The 23,387-nt window shown below is 46.4% G+C and overlaps 1 protein-coding gene and 1 non-coding gene across 7 annotated transcripts in view; one reads left to right on the top strand and one right to left on the bottom strand.

Moving 5' to 3' along the window:
- The window catches only part of LOC126536053 (uncharacterized), a 115,128-nt gene extending 92,349 nt beyond the window's left edge, over positions 1 to 22,779 (top strand). For 4 of the 6 annotated variants that reach the window (XM_055073430.2, XM_055073427.2, XM_055073429.2 and 1 more), the window contains 7 exons: positions 8,343 to 8,449; positions 8,574 to 8,721; positions 11,633 to 11,814; positions 13,930 to 14,234; positions 18,288 to 18,599; positions 19,010 to 19,297; positions 20,781 to 22,779. In XM_055073430.2, the coding sequence (XP_054929405.2) occupies positions 8,343 to 8,449; positions 8,574 to 8,721; positions 11,633 to 11,814; positions 13,930 to 14,234; positions 18,288 to 18,599; positions 19,010 to 19,297; positions 20,781 to 20,888 (1,450 nt within the window). In that variant the 3' untranslated portion in view covers positions 20,889 to 22,779. Of the gene's footprint in view, positions 1 to 8,342; positions 8,450 to 8,573; positions 8,722 to 11,632; positions 11,815 to 13,929; positions 14,239 to 18,287; positions 18,600 to 19,009; positions 19,298 to 20,780 lie in introns of all 6 variants that reach the window. The other 2 variants (XM_055073426.2, XM_055073431.2) reach the window with 2 other exon arrangements.
- A 352-nt stretch (positions 22,780 to 23,131) lies between these two features.
- TRNAA-CGC (transfer RNA alanine (anticodon CGC)) lies at positions 23,132 to 23,204 on the bottom strand. Its single transcript has one exon. It is a non-coding gene; the product is annotated as a tRNA-Ala (tRNA).
- Between the last annotated feature and the right edge of the window lie 183 nt (positions 23,205 to 23,387).

The following is a 23,387-nucleotide window of genomic DNA, read 5'->3' as shown; positions in this document are numbered from 1 at the left end:
TTAATGTCATCCGCCCATCTAACTTTCTGCCGCCCCCTGCTACGCTTCCCTTCCCTTGGAATCCAATCCGTAACCCTTAATGACCATCGGTTATCTTCCCTCCTCATTACATGTCCGGCCCATGCCCATTTCTTTTTCTTTATTTCAACTAAGATGTCATTTACCCGCGTTTGTTCCCTCACCAAATCTGCTCTTTTCTTATCTCTTAACGTTACACCCATCATTCTTCATTCCATGCTCGTTGCGTCGTCCTCAATTTAAGCAGAACCCTTTTCGTAAGCCTCCACGTTTCTGCCCCATACGTGACTACTGGTAAGACACAGCTCTTATACACTTTTCTCTTGAGGGATATTGGCAACCTGCTTTTCATGATTTGAGAATGCCTGCCAAACGCACCCCAGCCCATTCTTATTCTTCTGATTATTTCAGTCTCATGATCCGGATCCGTGGTCACTACCTGCCCTAAGTAGATGTATTCCCTTACCACTTCCAGTGCCTCGCTGCCTATCGTAAACTGCTGTTCTCTTCCGAGACTGTTAAACATTACTTTAGTTTTCTGCAGATTAATTTTCAGACCCACCCTTCTGCTTTGCCTCTCCAGGTCAGTGAGCATGCATTGCAATTGGTACCCTGAGTTACTAAGCAAGACAATATCATCAGCAAATCGCAAGTTACTAAGGTATTCTTCATTAACTCTTATCCCCAATTTTTCCCAATCCAGGTCTCTGAATACCTCCTCTAAACACGCTGTATTTAGGTAACGCATTATGACAGCTTAAATTTTTCATTGCCTTCAGACTGGAAATTTAAAAATACAGCACGATTCAAAAGGACACAATCACCGTAGTTTCTGTAGCATGAAAATGCACTATAGTGTACACGTTAATCCTAAGCTTCTTGTGCTTCTCAACATTCGCGGCAGCAGAACTAGGCTCTGTGGAACGCGCTTCGCTGTGTGTTGTTAACAGGGCGATGACAATTGCCCAAGCTTCACGCAGGTCAAATACCACATTGTCGCCTTTGATCTACTTGAAAACTGCCGTGAAGTACTGATTGGTACAAAAGCGGTGAGAAACGGAAGTGATTTGTTCAGTCGCACGTGAACGAGTTCAGCCGTTCCGATATTTGCGCCTTTTTTACGCATTCAGTGTGTCCTATTCACCAGCTGTCTTCTAAATCTGAACACAGAACTTATTCCATTTGGTTTTGGTAAATTTGCTCTCTGACACGCTTGCACACGTCTACCAATTGAATGGATTTGGTGACACCACGGAACCCGCAGCGCTTAAACGCATTCAGATAGATTTTGTAACTAATAAAGAAGCTTCGATTTTGTGAGCACAATGTGAAGGCTATGATTACCACTGTGCTGTGAAATACAATCACAATATGAAGGCTACCAATGCGAAGGTTTTACTTCTTCCGGTGTTCCTAATTAAAACGAAATAAATACTACTGCTGTAAATATGTGCGTCTGCGTTTGCCTATTTGATATTTGATACTTACTATTCGTATACGAAAAAGTCAATATTCGATCGCCTACCTCTATATTTAGGTTGGTTCACTGTGGTCACGGAGCCTATGCATCGTACAGCGAGTTTCCGCCACGTAAATGTACCTTTTGAATATTAATGCGCGTTCTAGAAGGCCATTTTCCAAGCAACCATTCTAACTTATAAGTCGCTAAAATGTTGCCACTTGTTCATTCAAGTCACTAAAAAAATAGCTGATTGCTAAACGGAAAACTTTGCCGTAAGCCAACAAAAAAGTCACTAAATCTAGCGATAAAATCGCTAATATGGGAACACTGATTAAATACCGGTAAATTATAAGAAGTAAATCTGATTTTGTGTTTTGAAAGATGGTTAGGTTAGACGGCCCCAGCAAACACGGGATGATGCAAGGGGTGGTAGATTAAACTTGCTTTGGACGGTCCAGCGACAGCTTTTCAGCAATGCAGGCTTGCAAGGCACGTCCAGCAAGCATTTCGCACCGCAAAGCACGATAACCCTTAACTGCGTAGTGCGGCCTGCCAAGCATCATCTCCTACAACACGTGGCAACGACGCCCAAAATACAATCCCAGCTGCCCAAGCAGGGGATACGTAATAAAGAAATCGTACCTATGTGGGCGCGATTCTGAGAGAAAACTTCGCATCAGCTGTTGTTTTGTTGGATTTGTCAGTGTACAACCGCGACAATGACCACTTTCACAAGTGTGGGTGCCTATGTGCCTCCGCCCCAGTGGCGTAGCCAGAAATATTGTTCCGGGGGGCTCACGTTGCAGCTCGGCCTCCTCCTCATAAAATTTATCGAGGAATCAAATACATGAATAATAACTGCATTGCCATTTCCAAAGATGCTGCAAACACATTTTTCAACGCTACGCACTGTCAGGACAAGTAAAATATGTATCTTTTCATAAAAGAATACACTCGTATGTACAAAAAGTTGGCCCGAAATAACCGACATCAGTGCTTCCATGTTTTTGTCTATTTAATAAGAGAAGAAAATATCACACGAACTTTAGAACTACATCAGTTCGAAACCAGCAAAGCAATGCATGCCGCTGATATGAAAAATTGGAAGGCCGTGAAGTGAAGAAGTTAAAGACAAATATTTTAATGAAACTTGGTCATTCAAGATCCGTGTTGACATTTTTGTAATGTTCAACGTCCAGGAAAAAATCTCAATGACTCTGTCCTTAGTTCCAATGTATTGCGCAAGAGCAGCTGTCACCGGTCGTGTATTGTGAGTAATTGCACCAATTATAGTCGCAACAGAGAGCACATATAAAAAGCACGAATTCTGCAAAATATACAAGGGCGAGTCAAATGAAAGTGAGCCGATGCGAATATATGACAAACAGGGTACTTTATTTAGAAGTAGTCTCCATGAGCATTTAGACATTTGCCCCGCTCACTAACGAGTCGCGTGATTCCCGTCTCATAACGATCCTTGGGTTGCTGTGGTTTCCTTGAGCTGTTTTTTTTTTTCAATTGCCCCAAAATGTGGAAGTCGCAAGGCGACAGGTCTGGGCTGTATGGCGGATGTTGCAGCGTTTCCCACTTAAACTTTGCCAGTTTTGTGCTAACCACATCAACGGCATGGGGACTGGAATTGTCGTTGAGCAAGATGGCCCTATTTGTTTATGTTCCTCAATGTTTGTTCTTTATTGTGACATGCAGCCTATCCGGCGTTTCACAACACCGGAAACGATTGATAGTCTCTCAAGGTTTAGCAAATTCGATCACTAATGACCCCTGACGATCGAAAAAAAGAAAGGTAACAACACTTTCCCGGTGGAAATGATGGCCTTTTTTTTTTATTGATATGATATAAGGAGATGTTGGCGCACAATTTAAGGCGCCGGCTACTCCTTATTTCTTGAGTGGTTCCGTCATACATCATACAGGGTTCAAGATTACATATCAAATAATCTTTTCACACAAACACCAGGACTTATCACGCAACGTTTCCACAGGAAGACTATGACGGAAGGAACACATGGTACGTACAATATACAAGGTAAATGCTTTCTTTGGGGTGGTGAATTCGAATGTTTCCACTGCAAGCATTGTCGTCGTGTTTCAGGCTCGTAATAGTGACACCATGATTCATCCCCGGTGACAACTGCAGACAAGAAGTCCTCACCCTCATTGTGATACCGGGTCAGATTAGTGAAGGCAGTGCCGAACCTCTCCGTCTTCTGGCGGTGGTTCAAAATTTTGGGCATCTATTGCGCGCACAAGAGCCGATAACCGAGATGTTCATGAATTATGGCGTGAACCAAAATGTGGCTGATGTTCGCACGCTCTGCCAGTTCATCGATGCGTATCCTCCGTTCTTGTCTAGTCAGCTCATCAACCTTTGCAATTGTGTAGGGGTGATTGTAAAGGTCGATGGGATTGCACGGTGGCTTTGGCCCGGTCTTGGATCGTCTTTACAACTTTCACGTCCTTTTTTGAACCGTTTACTTTAACGCTTCACAGTGGCCAATGAAATGCAATGTTCAACGTAAAAGGCAGCCATACGGCCACAAATTTCTTTTTGGGAAACATCTTTCAGCTCTCAAAAACCTCACGACACCACGCTGTTCAACTTTTTGAGCGTCCATTATGTCACGTAACAATGTTCAACCCAGTATATAAGAGTATTAAAGAACATTTATCCTCAACACCTGCGTGTCCCTTTTGTAAATGAGAGACGCCTTCGTGCTACGCGCACGCCTCGCAGATAATGAACCGAACCATTATTGCGCGGGGTGGGTTGGCTCACATTCATTTGGCTAGCCCGCGTGCATTAGAAATGCGAAGATACAATGGAATATACAAATGCGAAGATACAGCTTGATAAAGGGCAAAAGAGTGTCACTGGAAACAAAGTTCAATGCACGTATACACAACACCTCGCAACAAGATATTTAAATTTGCGTCTAGATCTCCAATAAATTTACATATCTAAGAAAAATTACTGCATATAATGCGTCAAACAAGGCAAAGAAAGATGGTGGGCAATCACAGATTCACAGATCGCAGATTCCTAAGGACCGATCCCCCGATGTATTGCGCGCGACGGAAGGCGTCGAGCTTCTTCCCCGCTTTTCTCCCTTGTTCACACAAGACTGAGCCACCATCGTCGGCTCACCAATGTCACTCCAACCCCCCCCCCCCCCCTAGCTTTCACTCGCACATCGCACGATGTTATCGTCCTTGGACTTTGTACGGAACATGAGGGCGACAGCGACGGCAGGAATGCGCCTGGAGTGTACATATAATTGCTATCGCCATAATATACTAAGAGTATCCGGCAACTGAAGCGTTCCATGGCCCATTACTTTCGGCAAAAGAAGACACAGTAACGACATCTAACTTTCACCATGCGACAATTCGCTGCGCCGCAACAATGCATTTTTTTCTTTCCTTTATGGGGCGGGGGCACCGAAATTAAAAAAGAACGTAAAGGAAAGCACGTTAGCCGCAATCGAATGCCTACTTTGGGCGCCTAATGTGGCTACCGAAGGCATATCGAAAGAAACGTGAGACGCTTGGTCCACACAGAACCATACGCATACTGCTAGGTATCCTACACCGGCGAAACAAGACTTTCCGGAGAGGTTGCGCTCAAGCGAGTGCGTTGCAATCCGTCGTGTCCCCACAGTGATGGCGGAGTGACCCTTGTTTCTTTTACTCGTCTGCTAGCCGGAAAGCGTCCAAACTCTGTCAGGCCAAAATCCACTCGGCCAGAGAAAAACGAACGCGCACCGAAGGCGCCGCGCGGTGGTCGGGGCAACACGAGAAAAACGCATGCGCTCTGGCTGGCTCTGGCAGCCCGCGGGTAACGAGAACAAGAAAATTGAAGAGCCTCAATAAATAAGAACCTAGTTACCTTTGCTGGCTTTAGTGCTCTGACATGGACGTTTTGGCGCAGGTTAAATGTTGATATGCATTTCTGGGACATGACGGCACAAATGAACCACCACAACGCTTCGTCCCATCAGACCTCCCTGCGTACTTTGTCAACTTGTCTGATAGTGTATTGATTTGGCTTGTATCGTTGTATGGTCCGACGTACGACTTTAGAAAAGTTGATGCACCTGTGGCGTCAAATGTTTATAACAACATTAAAGCCACAAAGTTGCGGAATTGAAAACCTAAAGCACAACGTTGGAAATGTCAAGACACCTTTCGCATAAAAAGTTTATGAGAAATTTACACCCATGAAGTTTCGAAGTTGAAATCCATGTGCTCCGTAGATTCCGCGGCCTCTGCGAGATGCCCCGACGAGCCCACTTGCCATCAAAACGCCCTTGAACCTTTGTGCTCGGATGCGGCTCCTTGCGTTATGGGCCTCCCATGTGCACGGGCGTTGCCATGAAATCTAGCCCGAGCTTGCAATGTTCGCGCAGAAATGTCTTTTCGACCGGGAAAAAGACATTCTAGAGAAAATCCAGAATGATTCCCGGCGCCCGGGGTTGTTTTGGTCGATGGTGCATAACAGCACGAAAAAATTTGGGGGGGGGGGGGAGGGGAGCTTAAGCCCCTTAAGCCACACTGGCTACGCCCCTGCTCCCCCCCCCCCCCCTCCCCCCGCTGACACACATGCCGCTAGATACGCCTAAGACGAGCATGATGTCATGCATGCGCAGGCAAATATAAACGCATCTCCCTCGATGACCACGAGCACTCGCTATCACAACGCTTGCGTGATGAGGATCCTAGTATGACAGACCAATAAGCCCGAATCAATGCCTAAATCATGTCTTGAAAGACAACTGTAGACTTGTAGAGGTGAGGAAATTTACCAGCTGGAACCGAGTAGACCCTGTGTGCTATATACACACCGGTGACGAGTGCCCGGCAGAACAAATGTGGCCGAGACTCCTCGTGCGACAATGAGGCCAGACCCCCAATATGAGGGCTTCGAGCGGCTTTCTGCAGACTCGAGTGATCTTGGTCGGGACTCCAGGCGTGGTATTCCTGGCTTTACAAAGTGGGGGAGGGCAAATGGACTACTTTGCCTTCCCCCCCACCAGAGTTCTGGGAAAGGAAGGGGGGCAAGTGCCCCTCCTGCCCCCGCCCCCCTCCCAGTACATACGCCTATGACATTGCTACATACTTTCTTGATTTGACATGAACTGTCGAGTGCGAGGAACGTTCTATATTATGGTGCAAATCGGGGTAGCAGTCTCTGCGACGTACGTTTAACACCAGTGCGAAAGTATTTAACGAAGCAGTCGCTTGCGCCGTTCTTGGCACTTTCGATGCTGCAAAGTGACTGCAGAGAATCAAGCGAACTAACCCAATATATTTGAATACCGACATTGCTACGTTAGTCGAGTTAAACGCGGGTCATTAACAGGTTCACACACGAGCGCAGAATCGTAAACCGCGGCCGGGCGAGTACTTATCGACGCATACAGGGACGGTTGTTGAAGCTTCGCCCACATGCGAACCATTGCGTAGAACTTTCTTTCGGTGTTCTCGGTTTTTCGGTTTTCGAATTACATTTATCGGTTGAAGAGCCTTATCGTTACATCTACAATGAATATCTTTTTCTTCTTCTTTGCTATTGAAACTGTGACACATGTTCTTGTGTCTCCTTGCGTTTAAGTGCCATTTCTGTATTCGCTGTATTACTGTACTGTCAGTTTTAACGCGAAAGCGTTTCATGGGTAGGTTGGCGAAAGCATGCACATAGCCGGCGTCCGCAGAAGACGTCCTAAAGTGTCGTGTCCGGAAATCACGTGACAACAGGAACTGACGCCGGTGAACAGTCGGCCGCAAACACTCGACGCCGCAGCAACTACCTGAAGCCGCGGCGTTGGAGAGGGAAATTCCTGCAACGCAAGGGAAATCCCCGACTCGGATCACAAGGCTATCTTAGTGTCTATGTACTCCGACGCAAGTACGCTGTCACCGGAATGACAGGAGGATGAGGACACCAGGAACTGTTATATGACACCACCCACAATGCCTGGCGGTCTTACTACTTCGGTATAGCCGAGACCTGTGATGCACACTGCCTCGACAATGAAATAGATGAGGACATGTAAAGTGGTGTCGACACCACTTTGATTGTACCAAACCATGTAAATAAGCACAATTCGGCCTCTCACATTGCCTCATTCTTTATAACACCACTCGGCAACAACACTTTGAAGCACCCTTCCGCAACAACAACCTAGCCAAAAGAAACGCTTTCGCGTTCTCATCTCATAGGAATATGGTTAGGAATCCTCTGCAACTTTTTCAAATGTATTTCGTAAGTGGTCCCCGCGCTAGCCTTTGCCTATGGGACCACGAAGATTGTGCGTATCTTGTGAAATAGTTATGTTAGGAAGAGTTGCGCCTAAGAACGAACAAACACAGGGACAAAAAACGAGGTAGATGGAAAGAGCGCAATCAACAGAATGATGTGTAATAAATAACTCAAAACTCGGAACTACGTGCACGCATGTGGCCATGGTATCGCATGATATAGTTGGTCCATGGCTGGTGATTCTTATCTGTTTGTCTGATCGCTATGACAACCATGTCAAAATTCTTCGTACGACGTCTACGATATATCACGTGCGCTATATTCATCGTAGCTTTTCATTTTCCTAGCTCACAGAGGCGAAGAGGCGCGAAGCCACATTAGAGCAAGCATGGCATCCTGAGCAACAACAGCGCATGGGCACAAAAATGATTGCGTTGCTGCAGCAAACGGGGTCGTTTCCACCAGTGTTAATTATGCTTTTCATAAATCGTACCATTATTATTATCCTATTGTCCAGCTTCCTGTCTTATAGCGCCTTTCCGCGTTGTGATAGCTAATGTTCATTTTCTGTTTCGTACCTAGAGCCCCTCCCATAATCGGTTACCTGCCGTTCGAGGTTCTCGGAACTTCCGGATACGACTACTACCACGTGGAGGACCTCGAGAAAGTTGCGGCGGGTCAAGAGGCCTGTACGGTTTTGTGCTTCGCTTATTTACTATAAATGGGCAGGCGATTTGTGTGTGCCGGACCTCAAGTTTTGTCTTCACTACGGGGTCATGAGCTGAGTGATGTCGCTGCTCGCCCCACTGCCAGTGATGCAGACAGGCGAAGGCACGTCCTGCCACTACCGCTTCCTGACCAAGGGCCAGCAGTGGATCTGGTTGCAGACGCGCTACTACATCACCTACCACCAGTGGAGCTCCAAGCCGGAATTCGTCGTATGCACCAACACCGTCATGAGGTAGGCAGTGCAGCGCGACGGCGTTCCGCACCGCGGTGTCACATGCCTTCCAGACGTCGCCGAACGCTAGCTTTGATGAACTCCTCGATAGCCGTTGAGTGTCACCTGCCGCTGTTTACAGATGTGACGTGATAATCAAGCATCTACTCTCACTCGAATGATGAATTTTCATTGACGTGCACCGATTCGGACAAGTCCGCGAGCGCTAACCTTCAGTGGTCATTCAGAGCGCACGACGCTGTAAACAACTGCAGGTGCTCATAGTTAATCCACAGACCTTTCACCAAACGACGTACCTCGTAGCCAAAACGTTGCTTTGGGACGTAAATCGAATCAATGAGATATCTTTATTACGACCGCACAACGCGATCGCGTAAGGCGGAGTCGCTTTTTCACGCTTGTTCGCATTGCGTATAGTACCTAAGCTTTGGTAACGGATCGAAATATAACAACAAAAAATGCATGCCATTGTCTGAGGATTATGTCTGTGCCACGGTACGATGACTGCACACAATGGCTGCAGAATGCGCGCTCAGCAGCTTAAGTTGCATGCCGCTGCACCGACGGTGAGCGCAAGGGCGCTCGAAGACACGTACACACGTATGTGCACGTATGGCGCAGACGCGTGAATGAAACTGCTAAGTTCTAGGGTGGATATTTTAGCGAATTTGTCGCTAGGCTTAGCGACTTCTTTGGCTGTTTAGCAACGCAAAGGCCTTTTCACGCTTGGCTTCTTTACCCGCCGTGGTTACTCAGTGGCTATGGTGTTAGGCTGCTGAGCACGAGGTCGCGGGATCGAATATCGGCCACGGCGGCCGCATTTCGATGGGCCCGTGTACTTAGATTTAGGTGCACGTTAAAGAACCCCAGGTGGTCAAAATTTCCGGAGTCCTCCACTACGGCGTGCCTCACAATCAGAAAGTGGTTTTGGCACGTAAAACCCCATAATTTAACGCTTCGCTTTTTTCTTTGATTTTAGTAAGGCCTTTGATTGCCGGAACCATTTCACTGTCACAGATAAGCTGCACTTGTTTTGTTTTTTCTGTTTAGCGACCGGCGACATTTTTTAGCTACGTGCCAATTGGATACATTTTACCGACTTCGAAATGAAGAAAGTAGTTTAAAAAATGGAGACGCGCTTTATTATTCAAAAGCTGCAAGTAGGCGGCCGAAATTGACTGTATGGAGCGTGGGCTTTGTAATCACGAGAAAGCAACGGTGGTTCCCACTCACAGAGGCCACATGCTGCATCTATGTGCGCCAGTATTGGTAGGCTTCCCATAGTGCTAAATAAATTTGTTTTTTTTCTTCTCTCTAAAACCAGTTGGAATGGATCTTAACGCTGTGAATGTTGCAGTTTTATTAAATATGTTGGATTGGTGGGTTTTCGCAAGCGTAGCAACTTACCAACACTTACTCCAGTAAATTTTGAGGTGAGATTTAGAAATGTGGAGAAGAGTAACGCGAAGCAAAGGAACACTGGTCGACGAGACAGACTAAGGCGAGCGGTGAGATGAGAATGAAAAGCATCAAGGGAACAATAAGACAGATAACTTTTGAAATGTGGACATATACACATCGAAGCCAGCCACTCCAATATGTATATTTGAGTAGCTGGCCTCGAGCATGCCGCTGAAACACTGTATTTGACCTGCGTAAGGACATGTAATTGTCTTCATCGTTTTGACATCACCAAGAACATGTCGCAGAACTTTGTTCTCTTTTCACGACCGCCCATAACCAGAATATTTGCAGGCATAACGTGAACCAAGTGCGTATTCGTGATAGGAAAATCAGGTTACCCATGTTCTCTTGAAGCATTCTGAATTTGTAACCGGACTCATCTTAAAACTTTTTGTGCGCAAACAAACAGGGACGAATAATAGGAGCAACACATGGAATTCTTCGTCCCTGTTTGTTTGCGCATAAAAAGTTTTAAGATGAATCTGTTCCAACTAGGCCGACTCGCAGTTATGTAACCGGACATTTCGAAGGTAAACTCAGAATTTAACTGTTATCATCCGTTGTTTTGAAAATCTACTAGTAAGGCAAAAGCCCGCTACAGAATGTTGGCAAACTCACTGTTTATTCCTCACCTGCACTTACACTAGACGAATGTTAAACGCGTGAGTAGATGCGTTATGCCATATTAGTCTATATTATATATAGTGTTTCAAAACGCCCACATTATTTAAGGGTCACTAAAAAGTTCTGTGGATAATTTTAGCGATTTTTCAGCAAAATATAGCGAAAATATTGCGACTTGTTTGTTTCAGTTTAGCAACACACACGAAGAATTGGCAACACTACTGAAAACCCCGACCTCATAGCATCGTAGCGGGGCTTACATCCCCTTCAGTCACGGTGTCCAGGCCTGCGGACGTGTATTCTTCTTGGGAATATGTGCAGTAGTAGCAAAGAAAAATAACACGCGGAAACTGAGCTACGAGTTAATTAATCCCTCTGCTTGCTCAATATTACTCCAGGGCAGAGTACTGCTGCACATGGCCACTTTACCAAAAGCATGTTCGACGGGATGTTCACCATGCTGCGTTACGCCAGCAATTGGGAAATGGCGTTTTATTTTTCCTTTCTCGTTATGCAATAAGTGATGAGTACCTTTACTTTGGGCAATTGGTTCTAGTCCTTCTATGAAATTTTGCGACATTATTAATTGAACATGAAGTCTAAACTTAATTACTCTGTAGTTAAAAAGCTTCACAAGAATATGTAGATGAAATTTTCCGTATAAGCCTTGCTATACTTAAGAAAAATCCCCAGCACATTGGAATAAGATTATGCGACTTTACACATTTATTGGCTGAGCATCGCAAAAGCTGTGTGGTATACTTAAGGGCATTTAAATTTGTCACTCGATTCCATGGCAATCGTGTCGTACGCCTCACCCAAGCTACGACGAGGACTTGACGCACAGCAAGGCGGCGCCCACCAGCGGTGCATCGGCGTCGTACTCGCGGACGTCGGTGCCGAATCGCACGTCTTACCAGAGCTCGCGGGTCTCCTCCGCGCCTTCGGTCAGCTCCAGGGACAGCCTGTCTCCCAACCTGTCCGAGAAGTCCGGATGCGCCGGCGGTGAGTACGAAATCGTGAGCACGGCTTGGATCAATGCTCCTATGGTACTTTGGCGGAAGGGTGAGCGAAAAAGAAGGTTCGCTGTCCTGACAGTGGCCTCAGTCATATTATACGACTTCAACAACGCCCAGTTACCTTATCGGAAGAAACCGATAGCCGCAAAATGATCACTATCATTGCTTCGCTGGCGCAACTAGAGAACAAGTCATCTGTTCGTGTTCCTTCTACAGATAACCAAATACTTTCTCTACTGCTAAGGAAATCGGCCATTAATGTTGTAAACGCTTTTGAATCGGGCGTCATCTGTGCACAAGGCTATACTAGAATGTGGCTGTAGTTCCTAAGGCAGCTGGACCTGCGACCGCGTCTAATGCGTAGTGACCACTCCAGTGTATATACATCGACGCACATATTTGGTAATTTTTCCATCTACTCGTCGTTAAGACGCTCGTTCCGCGAGCGCTCGATCAAAACACCTGCGCGTTTGCCGTGATAAAGTTGCTGTGCTCGTTCCCTCGCACATTGTATAGGATCAGGGACCGCAAGAAGGAGTAGAGAGCTCTTAAGGGTGAAAAATGAATGTACCTGTCGCCGCAACGTTAACCGTTTTGCTCAAATTGAGGCACCTGCAGCAGAGACAGACGAATAACAGGTACAGACACAAGAGTGATCATGAACTTCAGTTTAACAGCGCTTGTGCCTGTTCTGGCTATTCGTTCTTCCACTGCTTTTGTGCTGTAGTCGCGTCAATATAATAATAATATAATAATAATAATAATAATAATAATAATAATAATAATAATAATAATAATAACGACCACGACGATGATGATCAGTAAGATTTGTTTGCGTGGTAAACAACATAAACTATGCTGCAGACCAGCAGAAAAAGCTGCCGAGATCGACAGCTTGATGAAGCCACAGGCCCCCATAAAAAGCAGCTGCACAGCTACATGCTGTCATATGCGCATACGGTAGCAAACATACTGAAACGTATTAACAACGCTAAGTTACATGATGCGTAAATTGTAACAGTTTATCAAGAAAACATTTTACATTCACAGCAGCGCAGAAGGACTACTAACAAAAACTGATGTCACATGAACAGTCAGAAGCACATGTGGAAAAGAAAGAAGAGATAGATTAGAGGTCCTGAAATGAGCGCGTAATTCTTCGAAAGTGACGCTCTCTAAAATGAAACTTGTTTTTGTGAAACGTATTGAATAGTCTGGGTAACTTGTTTTGTAATGCTTGCTGGATGATATGTTGGTTTGTATGTTCGCACTATCCAAGGCTCATGGTTTTTGGTAGGATGCACGGCTTTATTGTCTGCAAGGTGAGCTAGGTTCCGCCATAAAGAATGTGCCGTTTTTCAGTTTCAAACTCTATAGATATATATCACAGTCTGGTGACTTACTAAATCTCGTATTTGCGAAACAAAGGAGGAGCGTTAGTTTAATTAGAAACATCATCTGTAGCTCGTAGAATTCGTTTACTGTGTAATTTCTGAATAGGTTGACTTGTGTCGTTGATCGCCGTACCACAAGACGTTTGTTAAGTATAGGTAGAAACAAACTGCTATAAATAATTTTCGCACTATCACGTGGTAGAACACTATGGTTGTGAAAGATTTCTCCAACTGGGGGCAGCCTAACTTGGATAGTGTCGATATGTATATCCAATAACATATTTTTATGACAGATTACTCCTAATTATGGGTACATTTCCCACAGGATTACCAACTAGCCCATTATTTTACCATACCTTCCTCAAATCGGACACCGCGCTGATTACGCCTTGCTTCCCTACCTTTGCATGTCAACCATTGCCTCACTGGTATCCTCCCGAGCCACCATAAATATGAAATATGGCGTCGCGACATTCCTCCCGCTGACTCTGGCCGACTTCGACGCCGAGCGTAAGGCAATGGTAGCTGAACATAAGCATAACTGTAAGTGAGCCGTGTGAGTTATGTGTGCTTTGCAAGGAACTTCAACTGTTTTTGTTTGTTTGTTTGTTTGTTTGTTTGTTCTTTTTCTTTAACAATGAGTGAGTTCTGTGTGCTTTGCAAAGAACTTCTACTGTATTTTCTTCCCCAAATAATACACGCTTCAGGGGTGATGCGGGACGAACGCAGCAGCGGCGCCGGAAGCTGCGGAAACCAGCTGTCGCTGCCGTTCACCGAGGCGTGCACGATCACGCGCGAGTCTCCGGCGACGGGGGGACGACTGGTGTCGCTCGCCTCCTCGGAGCCGAGCTCGTCGCGGCTGCAGCACGAGCCGATGGACCAGCGGCCGCCCTACCAGACCACCACCGCGTGCCGTGCGCCGCTGATCACGCTCACCGCGCTGCAGCCCATCGCGGCCACCTTTGCCGGGTCCGGCCACTGCGGCACGGCTGCTGCGGCAGCGGCGGTGCAGGCGAGTGAGCGAACCGCCGCCTCGGCCACCGCTCTCCGCATGTGCATGACGAACTGGCAAGGGAGCAGGCACGCACGGCGCGCTTGCGGACACTCGAGATGCTGAATGCCAACCAGACAGACTTGATTCGAGCCTCGCGTACACTTTCTAGGACAACGTTTCTCCACTCAAAACCCCACCTCGACTCAAGAAACTCTTCTTGAAATCGTTATTAGTTTATTTGTATTATTAGTACTGTTCTTATTATTATTTGTAGTAGTATTAGTAGTAGTAGTAGTAGTAGTAGTAGTAGTAGTAGTAGTAGTAGTAGTAGTAGTAGTAGTAGTAGTAGTAGTAGTAGTATTTCTATTGTAATCCCCTTTGAAACTTGAAATGGGGGGGGGGGGGGACGAAAAGTTACCTAGGCAGCTTGATCCAGTCAGGTTTGAGTACATCTATTGCTGTTTAGCATTGTGCCTCTCTCTCTCTCCTTGATCTTTGCTTTCTTCATTACAACTTCTCTCTCTCTCTCTCTCTCTTGTACAGTTGCCTACGCCTGTAACAACTCCGGTTCTATCAACCTCTTCCCTGCAATTTTTGCACCAGTACTCTAAACGTCTCTCGCCAATCCCAACTGCTGGCCAGTTAAGGTGTCCATCCGCTTTGAATCCTAGCACTTCTCTAAGGTGACCGTTTCCTACGGTATTGCAGGGTGAATATTTTGGCATTCCATTACAATGTGCCGAGTCGTTTCCGGACCACCAGCAGACACATGCCTCATGATGTTGCGAATATTTGGTCCGGTATGTTTTCGTCTTCGTGCAGCCAGCCCGGCCATCAAGTAGCAACAGGCAATTTGATCAGGCTAGTTAGCACGAATCCATGGCGGCAAGCGGTGCAAAATTGTTGGGGACACGTACGGGAACAAAGAAATGAATTAAATTGAATTGGATTTTATTCCGCAACAAGAAAGAGTTACAAGGAGGACAGGTAAAAGCTGTAAGAACAGCTTGAGGAGCGCTGACCCCCTAGCACACGGGGAAGCATAAAAGCGTGCGGCTAAGGGAGCTACTAAGAGGAAACACTAAGTACGAGCTACTAAGAGGAAACACTTACAGGAGTTATAAAACGTTACTTGAAAGAAGCACAGGCGCCTACTACTTCAGTTGAAGTAAGCGCTCGTGTCTCGTGACCTTAAATAGCAAGGCATTGCCCTCTGTGTTATTGTACAGATTTTCCTTTCCAATTTCTTGCTTTTTATTCTTGTAAATCTCTACCTTTCTTGTTTCCACCTTTCGCACCCAATTCACTGCCTCTGTTTCTATCACTCTCTTTTATATCACTCCTCGTTGTATATTTTCAATTACCTTATACTTGGTTGCCAATATTCTGGACCCCTACCTCCATCCTGTGTCCACTCTTTTGAGGTATAAATATTTGTGCGCTTTAGCCGCGCATTTATGTCTGGATGGATTTATGTATGGGATGGATGGATGTTATGAGCGTCCCCTTTGAAACGGGGCGATGGGTTACGCCACCAAACTCTTGCTATTATACTGCCTAATGTCCTACCTAGGTTAAACAATAAACAAAGAAAAAAAAACCCTATGAACTCCCACAACCAAATCTTCTGATCCCCTATTGCGAACTGTGTTTTTGTACGTCTCCGTTTTTTGTCGTTTCCCTACTTTTATTCCTCCAATCCTCCAATCGCCTCTTACTAATCCGTATTGCGGACATGTTTACTTTTCCACTGCTCTCGCTGAACCCAAGGACTTCAAGGAGGCCAGTGGTACCTAAATCGACCGCTGGGTAGACGTCTTCACATTCTAATAAAACATGCTCCATAATGTCCCTAGCTTTACCACAGCAAGCACATGCTTCTTCTTCCTTCTTATATATCGCTTTATAGGTGCGTGTTCTAAGGCATCCCGATCTCGCTTCGAAAAGTAATGAGCTTCCCTTTGAGTTATCATAAATTGTTTCTTTCCTGATTTCGTTTTTTCCTCTTAAGTAGTTACTCATGGCAGGTTTCTTTTCCGTTGCCGCCACCCATGAGATTATTTCGGCCTCTCTGACTTTCCTCTTGACGTTCTTTGTTGCTGGGTTGCCCAGCCTACAGGCCGCATACTTGCTGGTAAGCTTCCTAGTTCTTTTCCTCCACTGTGAATCAATGTTCTTCCTGTACAGATACCTCAACACTCTCCCAGCCCATTCACTTTCTTCCATATTCCTCAGCCGTTCTTCATACTCACTTTTGCTGCGAGCGTCCCTCACTTCAAAACTAGTCCAGCCCATATCACCCTGCACAGCTTCATTTGTAGTCTTCCCGTGAGCGCCCAATGCGAGGTGACCCACTGACCTTTGGTTCACATCGAGTCCTGATTGTACCCCTGATTTGAAGCAAACAACCGTATTTCCAAAAGTAAGTCCGGGAACGATTACACCTTTCCACATACCTGGGAGCACCTCGTACCTATTGTATCCCCGTAGCGCGCTGTGCTTCATTATGGCTGCATTTCTCTTGCCCTTCACTGCTATTGTTTTTTCCTGTGTTTCCATATATCTGTTGCCTTCGTTTATCCATATATCAAGGTATTTATGTTCTGTTACCCGAGGTATTTCCTGGCCCTGTATCGCCACTGGCTGTTCACTGTTTTCATTGAATACCATAACACCTGATTTTCTAACAGTAAATTTCAAACCTAAATTGTTGCCTTCCTGTCCACAGATATTAGCCAGACGTTGCAAATCACTTTGCTTGTTAGCTAGCACCACAATATCGTCCGCATAAAATAAACCTGGAAGCTGCTGCTTTACTATACTGTACCCGCCTGTTTGTATGAGAGATTAAAACCGATATTACTTCCTTCTAGCGCCCTCTCCATCCTCACTATGTACATCATAAACAGTAGTGGGGATAAAGGGCACCCCTGCCCCAGTCCCTTGTCGATATCAGCGTTCTACGCGCTCCTCGCCCCTTCCCATTCAACGCAAACGGTATTTTCTAGGTAAATCACTCTGAAAAGCTGTAGACAATCGTCACCTAAACCTTCCCCTTCCTGAATATCCCACAATATGTCGCGGTCTACGTTGTCATAGGCTCCTGTAATGTCTAGAAAGGCCACATAAAACGGTCTGCTTTCTACTCTCTATTGGCAAACAGAATGACAGCGCCGCCTCTCGGCTGAAGTACTAACTGCGTTTCATGACACTGCACGGCAATTACTGAGTGAAAAGTTTGTAACCCGAAGTCACAAAAAGCCGAAAGTGATATATTCTCGTGCGAAATTTGTTAGGCATCTTGCGATTCCTTAAAACCACTTTTATTTTTCATCCTAAGCAAGGCAAATATTTGCAAAGCTTGCTAAAATGTCCTAATATTTAAATTAACATTCTGGTTGCCTAGCGACTGCTCCGACCTTATTTTCGTTCGTGTAGTAATTCAGTTCAGATGTGGCACTACAGCTGCTTTATTTTCTTTACGGTGAAAGTCCTGACATTACGACTAACCCCCGCATACAGAAACGGGCCTTAATTTGAAGCCTATGCTTCACTTAGTTCGTATAATGCCTGGTGTGAACGTGCCTGAGATGCTCATTGCTTTTCTTTGGGCGCGTTCGCGTCAGACATGCATTTTACCAAGTCAGGCGTGGGCTTCAAGTTAGGCGAATTTCTGAATACGAGAGTAAGTCAGCTTTAGAATACAGGAAAATTCGTTACAACAGTGGCAATGTGGGTTCGGTTTCCTTTCATGACAAGAGGCGTTATATAACAGAAGTCGCTGTCGTAACCACACGGCTACTATTGACGTACGAGGATGGGACGTTGATAATTGCATCTAAAGAAAATCTCACGCAAAATTCTCAATGCACTGACGCAGCAGGCACGCGAGTTTGGTGCCTGAAACGCCAGGAGCAAACCTTACTTCCAACACCATAGCAGCTGCCACAACACGTCGACCTACAAGAGCCACACTAGGTGTTTGCTCACTCTCTTTGAAATTTCTCATAAACGCGGCTGTTCCACAGGTGTGGTCTGAATACAACCTCACCTTAGGGACGGCCACGACAGGTTCTGCAACCGGGGAGCTTCTCGGCGTGCCTGGAGAACGACTCACACATCAGCACGAGACCCGTGCACTCACAGCCGCAGGGGCAGGTGTCGCCCCGGTCGCAGCAGCAGCAGTCGGCCGGTGGACAACAACACCAGCAGCAGCAGCAGCCGCAGCAGCAGCAGCCGCAGGACCATTTCCAGGATTACCTTCGGCGCAGGCACCAGGCGCTGCAGCAACAGATCCTCAGGCAGCAGGAGGAACTGCGCCGGGTCTCCGAGCAGCTAATGCTCGTGCACTTCATCAACCCCAACCTGACGGCCACTGTGACGGTACACGACCGATCCACATTTACATAGAACGCGTGAATGCTCTCTGTGAAATTGCAGTCCTAGCTGCTTCTATTGGTGATGTTGCTTATTCTGGGTGTTGTAGTGTTGCTTCATGCGATTCTGCATTAGAGCCATTTTCACGTTTTTGAGAGTTCTCGTACGCTAAAATGGCGCGCATTTACTCAGCTTATACCTATACAGCGTGAATCAACTCCATCGAAAGAGGGGGAAGGGGATGTACGAGAACTCTAATAAATGTATTTAACGGTTGGCGAGCAATTACTGCCGCACCGAAAGCTGCCGGACTTCGTTTTAGTTTGAAGAAACGAGCGGAAGTTCGTAAAGGCTCCTTCTAACCGCTTCGTTCTTTCCTTCCCCTTTCTACATCCTACACCGCCTCGATCGCACAGAGCGCCAACGCTCCGCTTTTCACACTGTCCCTACCGACGACGACGCTGTCGGTGCCAACGTCGACGATCGCCGGACCGACGGGCGCGTTGACGCCGGCACCCTATTTGCTGGCTACGGCTCCCGCCGGCTGTACGGACAACTCCTCCCGGAGGGACTCGATGCACCACACGCAGAGCCAGCAGCTACAGCACCAGCAACAGACGCTGCAAGAGCAGCAGCAGCAACAGCAGCAGGACCGCCAAAGTTCGGGCTTTTTGGGAACCCTTCCTCAGGGATATGTTGCTCCGGTGAGACATGCATAAGAGGTGACTTGTAGAAATGATTTAGCGTATGAAAGAGGCACGGAAGCCTCAGTATTGTGTTACTTCGGCTACAGCTATTTCTCTCGGCATGCATTTCTGCCCCATCTTACTTGTTCGCCTGCTTGCCCACTTCAGCATTAATTGATGAGAAGTTGTTCTGGCGGCGATGCTGAAGCACTAGTGCGGTGTCTGTCTCCAATATTTCCCTCTCAAATTTCCCTTCCCCTTCCCTCAACAATGTGTAGCCTAGAAATCTGTATCTTGTGTTCTCGCTCACCTTCCCGCCTTTCCTTATTTATCTGGTGCCGCTTCTACCTGTTTTATCTGGCTGTTGGAATGCATCATGTAACCGCGCAAACGACAACGGACGAAGAAGGATACACACAGGACAGGCGCGGTGTGTTCCCTTCTTCGTCCATTGTCGTTTGCGCGGTTACATGATGCATTCCAATATCGACCACCAACTAGCCCGCCTCCCCCTGCTAATTATCTGGCTGGCTGGCTGGCGGGCTGGGTGGCTGGCTGGCTGGCGGGCTGGGTGGCTGGCTGGCTGGCTGGCTGGCTGGCTGGCTCGCTCGCTCGCTCACTCACTCACTCACTCACTCACTCACTCACTCACTCACTCACTCACTCACTCACTCACTCACTCACTCACTCACTCACTCACTCACTCACTCACTCACTCACTCACTCACTCATTCGATGTCCACATTGCAAGCAGGCACATGATCTGCATGAAGAATTCTCTTCATTCCGAAGTATTTGAAGCCCAAATGAAACGAAATTTTGGACCACGTAAAAAAAGGTCTAGGTTCAGATAATATAGATACAGAACAGCCTCCGTGCAAAGTTTTACGTTTGAAAGACGAGTGGATGCATGACGAAAGACTAGGAAAAATAGGCGTTCTGAAACAAAATCGAATCATTGCCACTCGCCAGAAGTGACGCATTACTCAGGTCACTCAGCTCCTCGGCATGACCTCCGAGATTACCTGTGGCACGCTGCTTCGCGCTCCGCGCCGAAAAATACGGGAGGCGACGTGGTGGGACTAACCACTAGGTGCGCGCGTCGTCTGCTGAGGCGCTAGTTCAAGGCTGCTAATGAGAAAATCGGACAGTATCAGCCCTGAAGTTTTGTCAAGCTTGCTTCGGTAGTATCTACTATTCATTTATTAGCGTATTAGCTAAAATGACATTTCGCTTAAAAGCTGGATATGTTTGCCTGGCTGACGGCCTGGTATGCTTCCGCAGGTGTTTGGTGAAAGCTATGTCGTTCCGTTTTTATCCTTCACTCTTCATAACCGGATGACCCAAGTGATAACGCATATGTGGAATGCTGTTTGAACCACTGCTCAAACGCCAATAGGAATATCATTGAAATAAATTGTGGTAATATTGTGCCGGCACCCTGAGATGTCGGCACCCTGAGAAATTTACGTCGTCTTTTCTCGTTCTCTTCTAAACGCAGGTGTACCCGCTCCAGCTGCCCACGGACCAAATGATATTCACTTCAAATTTTAACGCCTCGTCGAATATTTACATGGACGCCAGCGGCACCGGTAGTGGCGAACACTAAGGACGAGTTGCTTCGTGGTGCCACATGAAAACAGGAGCATTCTCTGCGCTTACTTGAAGATTAGCGCATTTAATTAATCCGACAATTGGTCTTGTATTTCAGAAGGTGACCGAGAACAGCATTTCATAGGTCACTGCAGCTAACAAGGTCTGGTAACTACGAGTAATGCATGTCGGCACGAAATGAGAGGCCATGCAGTGATATGCCCAGTAGGCCGACGCTGACGTCGAAGTTCAATGAGAATTTGCACTTTCTATATTTTTCTATGTAGATATGCCGGTTTTAACCATACAACCTTGCGTCATGCTTTTCTTTTGTGCGTACGACACGTAAAATGTAAATATTATTGCTTTCTTTTACATAATCCTTATTATGTCATTACGGCCCCTAAACGTTTCTGGATGATTTCCTGTTTCCTGAGCCATCATTGCTGGCTGCTATTGAATGAATAAATTGTTACCAGTGTCGTCCCTGTAAATATGTTTACACGCTTTCAAAGCGCTTCGTGCTGTCGAATAAGTTGTGTCTACTCTAGACCACATGATCTAGACGTCATCAAAATGCTAATACGTATAGTCCATGTCCTTTCATTCCACGGTGGCGTACTCATCTATTCGATTATTCCGGCCGTTATTGAAAGTTCCGAACTAGATGCTCACACTTTTCTATTAAGGAAAAAGCTGATCATTCCGAGCTGAACGTACCGAACATCGGACAATTCTAAGCAGAAAACATTGAAGGCGCGCAGGATGTTAGTGTTCTTACGGCCGCGCTAAAGTGGCTGACCGCTGTTTAAATACTGGCATATGCATCTTCGACGCACGAAGTCCGCTGGCTCGACACGCACTAAATGAAGAGACATCAAAAATAGAGGTACGGAAAACTGGGTTTTCTGCTATAGCACTTCCGTTGCAGCGCGTAGACTCGTTTTAATGTCACTACTGAGGACACGAAAAGCTCTTCGGTCTATAAGCAATATAATTTCGCCTTCACTGAAGTGTTGTTGTATTTGTCGGCTTATCAAAGCGAAGCTTTCTTTGCCTATATATCCTCCCGGATTTCGCGTGGTTGCTGCTGCTGCTGGTGCTGCTGCTGTTTGCTATCTGCTGCTGGGTCGGTCATAATGTCGGCGAACATATTTGTGGATATATATGCAAAAGTTATGCGTGCGCCGAATGCGAGTACCAGCAAACGAGCTTGCATAAACTCTTCTTTACTGAGCGACGAAGTAGTGCTGGAAGCGCAGCTCTGTTCTGCCATAATAACAAATTTTAAAAAATTCACGCAGAAACTCCTCTGGAAGTTATCTGAGTATGCGTAAGCATTGTGCCACTTGCTCATTCCACGTAGCCGGGTGTCATTATCAATGTTAAGAAACTTGATCCGACCAGCATAAACGACATCCCTGCGGTGACACAAACTGCTGCGGACGGCGGCACAAGGTGAATTGATGACGCCAGCAAACTGGCGCAGGTGGTGGCATCAGGTGCGCTGATGACGTTCTATTATTATGAGCTGTTATTTCTCTTTAGCGCTTTATCCATCTGCGTTGAACCATTATCAACCGTGATCAATCGTGCTCAGGCGGCGCCTGTGTAGGACGTGGCCGCGTAAGCTTGTGTTCTCGCCGCTTCGTTCGCGCTGAAGCGAGACGCTTAGACCTTATTTTGAAAGTCACAGTGCGCCGAGTACTGATACCTTTGTGTGCGCAGTGTTCTGGCCGCTTAGTTCGCGTTGAAGCGAGAAGCAGAACGAAAGTGAATTCGCTCGCTGCTGCTGGACCAATCTTGAAAGCGATTGTCTTACATGACGGTCAGACGGACGGGTCTCCTCGTTGGTTAGGCATAAAAATGCTTATGCATATAAAACAAAAATAAATCATCTGATTGTATGGAATGGAGCTGTGTTTGGAACGTTATGATATGGTCTAAGCCGTACAGATATGATAAGGAACAGAAATGGCTACGGAACTTCTGAGAATTGTTTACTAATGCGTAAGCATTGTTTGGCTCGGCTGTTCAATCGATTTTGCTTACTTGCCTTTCCTAGCTTATGCATGTCTACCCATCGCTTTTTGTGTGCCAAAGAAGTCTTACGCATTAGTAGAGAACTCTTAGAATTTCTGTGGCATATTTTATATCATGAGAAGGCAAGAAAGACACCAAGAAAACGCAAGGGAAATTATTTCTGCATATTAATTGATTTAAAGAAATGATAAAAAAATGGCAATGAAAAAAACAACTTGCCGAAGGTGGGGAACGATCCCACGTCCTCGCATTGCGCGTGCGATGCTCTAACCAACTAAGCTACCTCGGCGCGGTTTCCCCATCCACGTTCTTGGGTATTTATGTCTTGCTACTAGAACTAACCTTGGGAGTGTTAGCCAGCGCCACCACTCGCAAACCTTGGCGGCGGATGTGGAACATCCTTTCTGGCGCAGGCGTCGCGACTACGTGATCTTTCTGGGTGAAGGCTACTACTGGTCAATAAACCCGCACA

Source organism: Dermacentor andersoni, chromosome 4 (genome assembly GCF_023375885.2).
Source record: "Dermacentor andersoni chromosome 4, qqDerAnde1_hic_scaffold, whole genome shotgun sequence".
Lineage (NCBI taxonomy): Eukaryota > Metazoa > Arthropoda > Arachnida > Ixodida > Ixodidae > Dermacentor > Dermacentor andersoni.
This window is presented reverse-complemented; position numbering and strand designations above follow the sequence as displayed.